This window comes from Pomacea canaliculata, linkage group LG14 (genome assembly GCF_003073045.1).
Source record: "Pomacea canaliculata isolate SZHN2017 linkage group LG14, ASM307304v1, whole genome shotgun sequence".
Classification (NCBI taxonomy): Eukaryota; Metazoa; Mollusca; class Gastropoda; order Architaenioglossa; family Ampullariidae; genus Pomacea; species Pomacea canaliculata.
Window position 1 is genome coordinate 7,225,003 of NC_037603.1, and position 12,771 is coordinate 7,237,773.

General features: G+C 39.5%; 2 protein-coding genes across 2 annotated transcripts; one reads left to right on the forward strand and one right to left on the reverse strand.

Annotated features, from left to right (window-relative positions):
• Nucleotides 1–383: 383 nt before the first annotated feature.
• Nucleotides 384–4,775, forward strand: LOC112555579. The gene is made up of 4 exons (XM_025224011.1): nucleotides 384–461; nucleotides 724–819; nucleotides 2,447–2,629; nucleotides 3,018–4,775. Exons 1-4 carry the CDS (start codon nucleotides 384–386, stop codon nucleotides 4,773–4,775), a joined length of 2,115 nt encoding a protein of 704 aa, XP_025079796.1.
• Nucleotides 4,776–6,900: 2,125 nt separating this feature from the next.
• On the reverse strand, nucleotides 6,901–8,959 carry LOC112555580. Its single transcript, XM_025224012.1, has 4 exons — nucleotides 8,882–8,959; nucleotides 8,493–8,564; nucleotides 8,000–8,090; nucleotides 6,901–7,004 (listed from the first exon to the last, which is right to left on the reverse strand). The coding sequence occupies exons 1-4, from the start codon at nucleotides 8,915–8,917 to the stop codon at nucleotides 6,901–6,903; spliced, it is 303 nt and encodes a 100-aa protein (XP_025079797.1). The 5' UTR covers nucleotides 8,918–8,959.
• Nucleotides 8,960–12,771: the final 3,812 nt, after the last annotated feature.

The window sequence follows — 12,771 nt, forward strand, 5'->3', positions numbered from 1 at the left end:
TATTTGATGCACAATTCCTTCAGCTTTATTAAAGGTCACAGAGTACGGGTCTTGTCTTCTCGCCCTTCCCTGCAACTTGTTGACATCCCTGTAGATGATCACGTGACTAGTGTTGAGCTCACAAGATGCTTCACGTGCTCCACGCGACCTACATCTTGTCGCTTCACAAACTTCATGATTGCAAGTTACATCAGTTCCCAGAAATATTTCTCGTGGTAAACGCTTATTTTCAGTTCTCACCTCCCCACAACCACACCTGACTGACCACTGACTGCGATGCTATATAACCAGTGGTGCTGGACATGCCCCAGCCACAGGCCAAGGAAAATTTCAAACCTGCTAATGGAGTATGTCCTTAAGTATGGAGTATGTGCTTAAGGAGTATGTCCTCGGAAGATTTAACTAACGAAAAACTGATCTCGTGTTTGGGAGATGCCTTCCAGAAAATCATGATAGAGAAGGTAAGATTTTTTTGTCATTTAGTTCCCCTCCCTTTCTTCTTCTTCTATCTCCTCCCGTTTACTCCGTCCCATCGCTGCTTCTTGTGTGCGCTCTCTCGTACGGATTGTTTCCTACAGATTGTGTTTACAGGGATTCCGTAGCAAGTAGTGATAGCGAACCATTTAGAAATGTTTAAAGCTCTTTTCACAGATTTTCAGTGTGAGCCACTAGGTCAAGGAGCATGTAGTGAATACCTCACCCATCTCATGTGTACTTCTACAGGTCTCGCCTGAGTCAGAGGAGGGAGCCCGGTCGGAGACAGTCTCTACAGAAACCAAGATAAAAGCCTTTGCGGAGAGCATACCCGGCTTTGTGAATGTGAGTAGACTTGCTACACACACCACACACCGGACACCACACAGGGCAGGGATGCCCCTTCTTTCGTTATGTCCTGCAAGGAGAAGACTGACCACTAGTCGAGGCTGGTGACCTCAGAAGCCAGGACAGTTCTCAGTTACTTCATTCACGTGGGCGCTGTTGACGGGGGAGAGGACAGTTTCAGCTGACCGAGGGCAGTGTTTCGTCAGGTGACGTCAGTGTTCCGGTGACGTCAGGGACGGTTACGAGATGTGTCCATTTTATGTAGAAAAGGATCATCACACATGTAAGACTTTTGTATGAAAGCCGAGTGGACTGGTCTGGCAAGGCTAACATTCATAAAGCGTTGTAATCTTAAGCAGTAGATAAGTAGAGGTTTACTTGACGTTAAATGATGATTCTTTTAATCTTTTTGGCACTTACATTCATGCACACATCTCAATAAAAGATAACTGCCAAAGTAAATTTAACTTTACTGACTGGCTGTATCAACCAAAACCAAATCCGAAAACGAGACAAATGTCAAATCCTCATATTGTTAGGGCCACGGACCTTCATACCTGGATGCGTGACTTGGGGTCAAGGCCGCGGTTAGTCTTGCTTTCGTTGGCTAACCGAGACTGCGAACACTCTTACCTTCCGGTACGGCGGCTTGTATGAACTCCGATATACGTTTACACACGGCATCTGCTCGCAGACCTAAATGGATTCACAAGAGCCAGCAAAAAAATGGAAAGGTGCACATTGTTGCATTGTTGGGTGCCATACCACTAAAGCGAAGTGTAGAGGCTTGTCATTCATATCGATTCCTAAAGCAGGCGAGAGCGAAGATCAAGACAAGTGGAGGGCGGCTTTGATTCATGCTATCAATCGGTGCGATAAAAGCTTCAATCCAAAGAACGCCAAGATCTGCTCTCGACATTTCGAGGAAGGCTGCATAAAATACGGTATGTGCCAATAAGTATGCTATTTTTTTAAAGCTTTTTCTGGAGATGCTGATGGTTATATTTTAGACATATTTTGTGGCAATGTTTTGAATTATGTCCCAGAACGTGAACACTATTTTGTACTTTCTAGTAGTTTTCTTATAATCATCAGCAGCATCATCATGTGCTTTATATTATTTTGATAAATACGAATTTTCCATTGTAAAAACAATGACATTCTCAAATTCTGATTTGTATGATACCGCCAAGTTTTTAATGTGGTGAGGAGAGAAGAAATTAGTAATGTTTTCTTCCAATTAAATTTCATTATGTTGTTTTATTCAATAATTTTTTAACCAAATCCTAACATTTTACAGGTCCATCAGGAAAATGTAGCGGTCTTGTTCCATGGAGCTTGCCAACTCGTTGGATGCCAAGCAAATTACATGAATCACCCAAAACCACAAGGCCAAAACCTGTAAATTTGTCTGCTCATTTATTTAGTCTTTATAATATAAAATGTATAATACATAACAGTATAAAGTGAGATTAAAAATAAAGGCCAGGTACTACCTCTTTATTTATAGGAGAGCAATGAAAAGATAAAGGTGATTTAAAAAATATTAAAATAAATTTTATCGCTGAATGTAACTGCAGCTGTCTTCTTTTACAGACTGAACGAGAACAACCTCCATTGCCAGAACGTGTGTTCTACAAAAACTTTGAAAGACATCAAGAAAGATTTAAATAAAATTCAAGCACCATGGATAATCAAAGTAAACACTCCAGCAAATGTTCAGATTGGGGTTTCATCAGAGACCGAATATGTATGGAAAATTATTGTCGAGTTGAGAGCCGAAAACAACACACAAGCTTATGTGAAGGTAAGCTGTTGTTGAAACACATTTTTACCTCCGTCATTTCTTTTATAAAACATGTATTGTAGATGGACATGGTTTAAATTTGTTTTGTTAATCTTTTAATTGATAGAAATTCTTCACAATGTAAAGGTTACTAAAGAAAAAAAATTCTGCTATTATGAGGTAACAAAAGTTATTGCCTCTGATCTATCACTTCAAAAGAGGCAGACATTATCTACCTAAAATTAATATTTAGTTTTATCATAATTATTATTCACTGGATTATACTTTGATCAGATAACATATTTATTTTTGTTGTATATTTGTTATTTTTTATGTACAACTAATACTTTATAGGAATAGTCTGGGCAATTTGAAAAAAAAAAACTGAACATTTAGATAATGTTTTCAGGTTCTTGGGGTGCCTGCTCCACGCTTGACGACAGACCTGGAGTCAAAAAGGCTAAGTACATTTCTGCAGGAGCTGCAGGTCATGTCGATTTGCACTGGGGTAACTGAAAGTTCACTGCAAGAATATGCTGCCCTACCTGATGGGCAAACACAATTTTATCGTCACATTCAGTACACAACAGTTAATGATGTGGTGTGCCATATATCATCAGTCAGATCAGTTCAGTGCTGGCTTCTGCTCCCCAGCAATTCTTCAACTTATTGCATGGTTTGTCATCAAATTGAACATGCACTACTTGAGAAAAAGAAGCGTAAAGAGTCAAGAATATTACAGCCTGTAAAACCAAATGACCCACTTCACTGCCTGGACATTGATCAGCTGAAGACCCTCTTTAAAGAAGAACGCAAGGAAAAGATACGTTTAGAAAAGCAGCTTCAAATTAGGGCATTCAAGCAGAATTTGAATGAAGATTCTATGACAATGACCAAAGACATGCACAACAGCCTTAGTGCTGTTGACATGACTGAGCTCCAGGATGATGATTTGCCAAGGTTATTCTGGGAGGAGCAGCAAAAGGCTTTTCGGAGAAAAGAACATGGGATGAGGTGGCATCCAATGATGATCAGGCTTGCCATCCTTATCCATAGCAAAAGTAAAGCTGCTTATGAGACTCTCCGAAAAACAGGTGTCCTAAAGCTGCCAGGAACTGCCACGCTTAAGGAATACACTAGTGCAATACATCCTCAAGAAGGGTTTCAGCCTGAAGTTATGGACGAGCTTAACAAGTTTTCTGCAACACTCTCAGAAAATCAGCGATATGTGGTGCTTCTACATGACGAAATGTCAGTGAAAAGTGACCTTGTCTTTGACAGTAGATCAGGAGAGCTGATAGGATTTGTCAACAAGGACAAGTGGAACTTTCACGACACAAACAAGCTGGTATCACATGTTCTGGTTTTTTACGTCGTTGGAGTAAACTCTTCCTTAAAAATGAGTCTGGGATACTTTGGGACCAGAACTGCTTCTGCTGACCAGTTGTACTACATGTTCTGGCAGGCAGTTGGTTGTCTGGAGGCATGTAATTTAAAAGTTATTGCCAGCACCAGTGATAAAGCTCCAGCCAACCAGAGGCTGTACCAGATGCATGGAGAAAGTAAAGAACTGTGCTATAAAACAATAAATATCTTTCACCCCGAGAGAGAAATTTTTTTCATCTCGGACCCACCCCATCTCATCAAGACCGTCAGAAACATCATCCATAGCAGTCACTGGGGGTCAAACGCTAGACTTCTCTGGAAGGATGGGCAGCACATACTATGGCAGCATATTATAGACTTGTATAATATGGATCAAGCACTCCATCTCAGAAGGACGAGCCTTACTGCTGACCATATCAATCTGACCTCACACTCTGTGATGAATGTTAGATTAGCTGCACAGGTGTTGAGCCATCAAGTGGGAGGCTTAATGCAGGAGTATGGTGGCCCTGAACAGCAGGAGACTGCCAGATTCATCCTCCTGATGGACAGGTTTTTTGACTGTCTCAATTCCAGGAACCTCTTAGAGGGTAAACGTTTCAGGAAGCCAGACCTGCTCCCATACACACACGTGAGCGACATTAGGTTTGACTTTCTACAAGGAGAATTTCTTCAATATTTAGAAGACTGGAGGTCATCAGTTCAGAACAGGCAAGGGCAATTTTCGGCAGGAGAGAGACAAAAAATGTTTCTCTCACTGCAAACATACAGGGGCTTGTGATGACAGTGAAATCATTTGTTGAAGTAACGCGGTATCTTCTTTCAAAATGGTGTACCATTTGTTCTAAGCCATAAATTTTGCAGGATCCCTTGAGGAACATTTTGGGCGTCACAGAGCTATAGGAGGAGTGCTGAAAATCCCAATCTGTTCCAGTTTGGCCACCAAGAGAACAGCATCAGGCTCCAACGCCAGATGGCTCTCATAGTTACTCCTAAGGGAAATATCAAAGGGGCAAATCAGCAGCGACCTGCGGTGACTATCACAAGCAGTCCAATGAAGAAAAAGTGCAGGACAATCGCAATCAATAGTGTGGTATCTATCTTTTTCTTCCTTTTTTTGGGGGGGATTACTTGATTGCCCCTTTGTATTTCTTCAACCCAACATTTGAGAATACTTACCACATTCAGTGTCTTCAGTCATTTGGCTGTTGTTAAACAGTGATATGCCTTCATTTATCCAAGAAACCTCATCTCACATTTGTAATATACCGTGTTACTCGAATAAATGATTTCACTGTCATCACAAGCTGACCATGAAATCTTCACCTTTTATAATATACGAGCCATGTACTGTATTTCCTCTCTACATTTGCAGTGGTTAGATTTTGGATTTGTGCAAAGCAGCGACGTTGACCGAGGTCCCGATTAAATGCATGTTTGGGCTATCATGCTCCTCAAACGTACTAGACCATTCTATTCACTAATGCTTTGATCCTCAGTGCCAGAAATTGAAAACCATGTGTCCAGGAAATTCATTCATTTGCAGAAGTTTTATTCTGCATGTTCTTTCTAATGACCTTGTCAACAATAAACTGCAGATCTAATTGTAAATCATGGACTGTGAAAAATTGAAACCAGGATCCTGAAGATTGCAGGAGATTTTTGCAGTGTGCCAAGGTTCACTGGCTTTTGTGGATTACTATAGCCCTGTCAAGCCTGTTCTGTTCTTGGCTTCTGCTGGTTTCCTCCACCCATGTGTGTGTGTGAGAGAGAGAGAGAGATTTGAATGATGATGATTGTATCTGTAAGATGCATTTGATGCCTGTTGAAAAGTGCGTGCTTAGGCATCTTCATGAGTTTAAGCGCCTTGAGCCTGCCTGCTGATTGGAAAAGGCCCTCTATAAATAAAATTATTATTATTATTATTATTAAATTTTCACTAAAAATTGGTGATTTTCAACTGTATTTGTGAGTGCAGACTAAGTGGATGATGTTTATGTGCATATTAAGTGTTGTTAGTGTGGGGTAACTTTGAAATGAAGCAAATTTTACATCACTTCATTGCGTTAACATATATACTATGTGTGTGGGAGGGGAAGTGGGATGTGATACAGATTATGCCTATAACATTAACAATAACAAAAGCTTACACTATATAGTATATAAAAGCTGTATTAATTCATGCTGTATTTAATTCATGCTGACATATTTCAAATAGGCACACAACACATCATACAATAAACTTACTGTGTGTGGCTGTTTGATTTAAGGGTTTTTCGCAGACTTTTTTGGCAAAGACCGCACTGAGTTTTTGTTTTTTCCATATATTGTCTGCATCATGGTGACTCGCACCTTAAAATATAATCTGACAATCCCTTCAAACACAGCCTCTTATTGTCCTCGGCACTTTCTGCCTCATATGTCAGTCCGCTGAATGCCGACGCTATTACACTATCCTGGCTGCACATGGTTTGAAAATCAACCAGTCGCACCTTTCTACAGACTCTAAAGTAAAGACCTCAAGGGTCTTTTTCTCCAGCAGATGGAAAAATATTTGGTTGCAGGCTTTAAAAATACCAGACCACCTCTATTTAAGGTGCTAGTAAGGCTGTGCACACCATCACTTCCTGAGTTAGATGTGCCAGACACAACAGCTGTTCTTCCTTTGAAGAGTTCTCCCTACCCGTTGCAGCCTCTGTTTCATTTTAGTAATAATACTCCCTCCAATGTAGTTTACTGTGTCAGGATATCTCTGACAACTCTTCATTATGTGTCTATATTGTTGAGGAGGCGATTACAGGTAATTTTTGTTAAGTAAACATTCAAAGCATCGTAAAGTTAACCACGATGATATCATTGGAGATCCTGTCACGCTGTTCAATGCTCCCATGTTTTGAATGTTTGCCTTATGGAAGTTTTCCCCATGACTTTTCTCTGTCAGAATGGGGAAGTTTTGTCTTGTGCACCAAGCAGGCATTCAAAAATCCCATCTTGTCAAGCAGCTGTGATCCTGTAAAACATTAAAATTCACCTATAAGCAAACTAAGTCAATCTGTGTTCAGAAAAGAAAAACTGATGTTTAAAGCGTGTATTCATGCTATGCATGTTGTTAGCTGTGTAACACTCTCTGACTGATCAAGGATTATAAAAAATACAGATTACTGTTGACTGATCAAACTTATTTGGAAAGCTCATGTAGATAATGTTATTAAGAAAGTGCATAGCTGCCTGTACTGTCTGAGAATACTAAACGCTTTTAATGTGCACTTCAAAATTCTGCAAACATCTGTTATATACAGCACCATGACCTTCAGGTGTGCTGGGGTGAAATCATTGCATAGCAAGACAGGTACAAATTTACAAGAACATTAAAAAAGCAGGACAGATAGCTAAGAGAGGGCAGAACAATATAATATATGATAAGCCTCAAATCAACAAAACTGCAATTTTAGCTGACAACTATGAAGACTTCATAAATGTAAATGGCAGCTAACCCATTTCCATCCATAAAAAGCATAACAACAAATTCCTAGCGTTTTTCAGACCATCCATTAAAATTGTTGAAACCCCACCCCATGTTCTTATATATGTAAAGTATATCCTAAACATAACAAGTAATACTTTCCATGTCCAGTTTATTACACAATATCTTATACTAGGAGACCTCCTACCTAAACTCTGATGCAAATTTTCTTTGCATAATTTTGGAGAACAATTACTTGGTTGAAGCATGTTTCTATGCAGTGGAATACATTTTATGGTAGCATTAGTTGTCTGATTACTGAAGAGAAACAAACTGAAGCATTAGTGTCACCCATCCATAAATGTATGTAGTTTGTAATATCTCCCCCCCCTTCCCCATTAAATTTTTTATTGGTTTTCAGACCCTCAGCTGTTGAAGGTCTTACCAACCAGTTGCAGAAAAAAAAGTAAAAATCAATGTACATGTGTAAAAATTATTGTAATCATCATCCCTGATGTCTAGGAACTGCTTTACATACTCACTTGATGCTTGCTTGAAGAAATCTCTTGCACTGTGTAACACGCAGTTCTGTGACAGTGACGTGCACACACTGTCAATTATTTCCAAGTCAAGCTGCAAACATATTGCAATTATTATTGAATCAATTACTTCTGATGATTAGAAAGAAATCACCAAAATCATTTATTATCAAAATATATTGTTTTGCTTGTACTGATAATATGCTAATTGGCTATATATGATAATATACTAGTCTTGCTTTGCAACATTATTAAATATTAAGACGCTTCTGCAAAATAAGAAAAACAATTACATTTATTATACTTTGATCAGATAACAATTACATTTATTTTAAATAAACAAACTGACACTACTATAATCAACAAACTTAGGTTTCTTTAAAATTTTAAAATAAGAATGTTTTATAATAATGAACACTCGTATCAAGTGGAACACATAACACACTTATTGTGATATCTCTAAAGGACTGAAAAAGTTAGCAATATAGCTGCCCACCTCTTTCAACTGTATGTTTTGAGATGATGCCATCTCATTCTTATTAACAGCACAACAGAGTTCGATTTCATTCTGCACAAAATAATAAATTATATTATTAAGCGCACGTTAATAAAGAAATCTGATTAAACTGTGGTATAAATTATGTCTAAAAGTATATTTTTTTTCAGAAAAGAACATTCCGTTCACTTGTTTCAAAACGTCAATGTCTGTGGTAAAACAAATCAATACAGTATGTCCTAACGATGAATTTTTATATGATAACACTCGATAAGGTCAGTCCATCTCTATAAACAAACAGAATACATGTTACAAATAACTCTACTATTAGTTTTACAATCAATCTTCTTCAGAAAGTTTTCTGATAAAAGAAAAGCGTAATTACTCACTTCTAGAATCTGTTCGATGATGGGGAGATCGGCCATTTTGAAATAGAAAACGGAAATGAGTGGGCTTCTTTGTCAAGCCTCGAACTTCAATGATAGGGCAAAGAGGCAGCGAAGGAGAGTCACTCATCCAGGGAAAAACTTTGGAAGCCTTCGGAAGCGTGACGTCAGCGACCTTCACTTTACCGTGCTAACAAGCTCTTGGCTTCACTCTTTGCCATGAAACTTGCTCTGGGGCTAAAATTCTACAACTGTTAAACACTATGAAGGGCTGTATAAAGTTAATTGCGACAGGCAGAATAACTCAAAGCCTAAAACTGATGACTTGTAACAGATAAAATAAATGAAAGCCCAACACAACACAGACGATGTAACTACAAGTAGGTTAGATTAGAAAGGTACGTGAGCTCTGTGGTGTAGTGGTTACGACTGAAGATTGACAGATGTTGTGTTCAAAACTCGGTGTGCAGGTTTTTTTTCACCTTTTGTGTTTTGCTTTGGGATGTTTTCGTTCTCTAATGTGATCAATTTTATGTCAAGCCTTTCATGAAAACCTATTGATTGCCAAGTGAAACCATATAATCTAGTGGGTACAATCGACCGTTTGTTTGACATGATATTGACTATGTTAAAATCTAGGTGGAGCTAATTTTTTTATGTATTTTATGTATTCACGCAAAAAATGGGGTTTATACATTGAAGTGCCCTGAATGCAAAGACAAATGAAGAGTCTGGAAATGTAACGATTTACAAATATAGCTTTGTTCAGTCAAAAGTTGTATTAAATTCTTTACATCATTAAACTGATAACCTAGATGATGCATTATGATTGAAAGCAAGTGACTATTTAGTACACACACATAGCTCCTCTGGATGGCAGAGTTCATTGCATCTATAAGGTGTCTACACACATGGTAAACATACAGAGGGCAGCATTGCAGTATATGTTGAAAACTGCTTTATACATTCACTGAATATGGTGATTGGAACACACAAAATGTAATGTCATTGACAAATGACAATCATTTTTAATACTAGAGGTAATTAAATCTAAGTTACAAAGCAGGTGCTTAGTCACAAGACAAAGTGGTACATCATAAAAGAATGCATGGCTTGTTAAAAAAAAAATTCCTAGTTTCCTACATCTAGAACAGTGGTACCGAACCCACAAGTTTCATATGCACATTCACCGAACCCTTCTTTAGTGTCATCACGAATTGCGGGTGTGTCTTGACCTCCATGGCGGAGGCTCCGCCGAACCCCTGAGACCGACTCACCGAACCCCTAGGGCAGCGGTTCTCAACCTTGTATTTGTGGCGATCAGGAGCCGGAAGATACAGAGCCTGAACTGGATACAGTAAGCGCCGATCCAGAGGAAGAGTCCGATGAAGAGGAATATACACCCACAGTACCGACAAGGAAACTGCCTGTACAACTTGCCAGTGACAAGGAACGCAAAGACCACAGTAGTAAAAAAGGAAGAGAAGATGCTCACCATTTTTGACAAGGTCATCGAAAATCAAGAAAAAGCGAGTGAAAAGCAGAAAAAGATGTATGGACAGCGGGCAAAGAAGGGGGTATGTAACGGACAAGTACTTAGTAGAGGGGGTTAGGAGGGAAGATCGACAACCGTGGTTGATCTGATCTAGGGTAGTGGGTTGGAAGTTGTTTGCCCTTGAGCAAATGACGTAAACTGTGATGTAAAAATAAGGTGACGTAAAATATAGAGGAAAATAACGTTAGAGAAAAAACGGTGGACAGAGAGCTAACGGCGGTACAGAGTTGGAGCTGGTGGATTTTCTCTGGACTTTCTCGCAACTGCTGCGACAGCGGAAAAAGTATTACGGAAAGTAATACCGTGGGTAAACTACAGGTGGATGTACTTCACAGGTCGTGAGTCACTGTAGTCCGTGTCCGCACCGTGGGGGAGCTCTGTGGCTTGGGCATCCCGCAGTACAGTTTCTTGGTGGGGCCAAGAAACCACACACTGCGTAAGCGAGAAAACAACGGTCCCAGAACGGAAAAACTTTGTGCAAGACTGGTGCACCGACCTCCATCTGTCGCCTGGAAGGGACAGTTCTTAACAGCCTGAGAGTAAGCGCCGGTGGAGGAAAGGTTTCCTCCCGGCCTTCAGTTAATCTAACATCATCCTGCCAAACACCCAGGAGGCGGCCGCATGCGCAAGACCGAGACGTCCTGCTTATAAACTGTTGGTACCGTAAAAACCATTTATTTTCAATAATAAATAGACTTCGTGGAAAGAAGATCAGAGGGACTAATTAGAATAGAGGACTTGGGAGGGTCTCAAAGACTTTAATATAAAAAGGTTTGGGTTTCATCAAGAACGAACATTTTTTATACTATAATACAGTGGATATTAACATTGGTAATTCATCAAGAAAGGACAGCTCCGGAGACAGGAATACTTCATCAGTGACAGTATTTATGGGAATCAATTTTATTGTTAACTTTAATAGTACGTTGGATGAATGATAATATAATGGTAATATATCTTGTGTGGCGAATGAAGGAGTGAATCTCTGATTGTTGATACTTTGCCTTTGTTTCATTTAAAATTGTGTTTGAATTCAATAATTATTCGTGCCTCTAAGAAGGTACGCCCACCCTCAAGCGATCAGAATATTTTGGTTTGTGGAAAGAATGCGCGTGTCCGCGGACGGTCCGTGACAGGGTAAAAAAACCTTGGATTTACAAGCAGAGGATCTTGTTTTGCGCCAGAACTTCAGAAACAACAGCTGATATGGCCATGCTTTGGATAAGCCATGTAATGGCCCATACAGGTATCTAGAGGATCATTTTTTATGCAGCTGTTCACAGGCTTTGCTTACATTTCTCATATCTTATATAAATTAAACTGTTGCAACTGTTTTACCTTGGAATGACAATCAGCAATTTAGTTCTATTATTGTTCTAACTTTGAATTATGTTTTGCTCATTTTGTCTTTATCTTACAGGATTGTGGACATAGACTCGAACCAAAGAGTTCAACTGGCCATGGAGGGGACTGATGGACGTGTGTTACCAGCGAGGGTGCCATATGACGAGCTAAAGCTTTTTCTCGAGGATAACACGGAAAAGGACAAGAATAATTCTGTTGCCGATGGGACCAGCCATACCCATATGAGATGATGGGATGATGTAGTGCAGGCTGTTGAGAATTCAGCACTGGTAACATTACCCCATATGGGAGGAAGTCAAGGTGGTATTGTGTGTAATAATGTTGATGTTGATGTTGATGTTGATGTGAATGTTGTAGTTGATGATGTTGCAGAGACGAAGCCAGGAAAGCAGCGTGTGACATGTCACTCCAAGAACGCGAAGAGAACACAAAAGGCTTCCTGTAATAACCAAAATGGAGACTTTGCTTCAGACACTAGGCAAAAGAAACAGAAGACAGAAAAGCGATGTTGTGTTTGCAGCAATATTTGAACCCAAGAGAAGGAAGACTAAACCACTACCAGTGGTTCCTGAAGAGAAGCAACATCGTCACAGTAGCAATGAAATGAAACTGGTCCTAGATCAGAAAAAGGACCTTTCTGGTCTACATATTGATCATTTCTTTGCCATCTTGAACGACCAGTTCCCGCTAATTGATGGCCTGCAGAAAATTGTCATTTTTGAGTCCGAGGAATGCCAGCGCGTAGGAACACCAGCAGGGAAGTTTGTGCAAATTTTGCATGTTGGTAACCATTGGGTTACAGTAATATCCATTGCTCTCTACCAGGGGAGCTGATGGTATATGATTTTTTTTTTAAACAATAAGAATAGATCATAAGGCTAAATTTTTAAAGCAGCGAGGCTGGCTATTGTTTACTGATGCATCACATATGTTAATACAATTTGTTAATGTTCAGAAGCAGCAAGGACCAGTC

Coding starts and splice junctions, on each gene's coding strand:
- LOC112555579 (XM_025224011.1), top strand. CDS start 384: ATGTCCTCGGAAGATTTAACTAACGAAAAACTGATCTCGTGTTTGGGA. Junction 462..723: donor AGAAAATCATGATAGAGAAG/GTAAGATTTTTT, acceptor GTACTTCTACAG/GTCTCGCCTGAGTCAGAGGA. Junction 820..2,446: donor GCATACCCGGCTTTGTGAAT/GTGAGTAGACTT, acceptor CTCCATTGCCAG/AACGTGTGTTCTACAAAAAC.
- LOC112555580 (XM_025224012.1), bottom strand. CDS start 8,917: ATGGCCGATCTCCCCATCATCGAACAGATTCTAGAA. Junction 8,565..8,881: donor TCATCGAACAGATTCTAGAA/GTGAGTAATTAC, acceptor TATTTTGTGCAG/AATGAAATCGAACTCTGTTG. Junction 7,005..7,999: donor TTTCTTCAAGCAAGCATCAA/GTGAGTATGTAA, acceptor AATGTTTTACAG/GATCACAGCTGCTTGACAAG.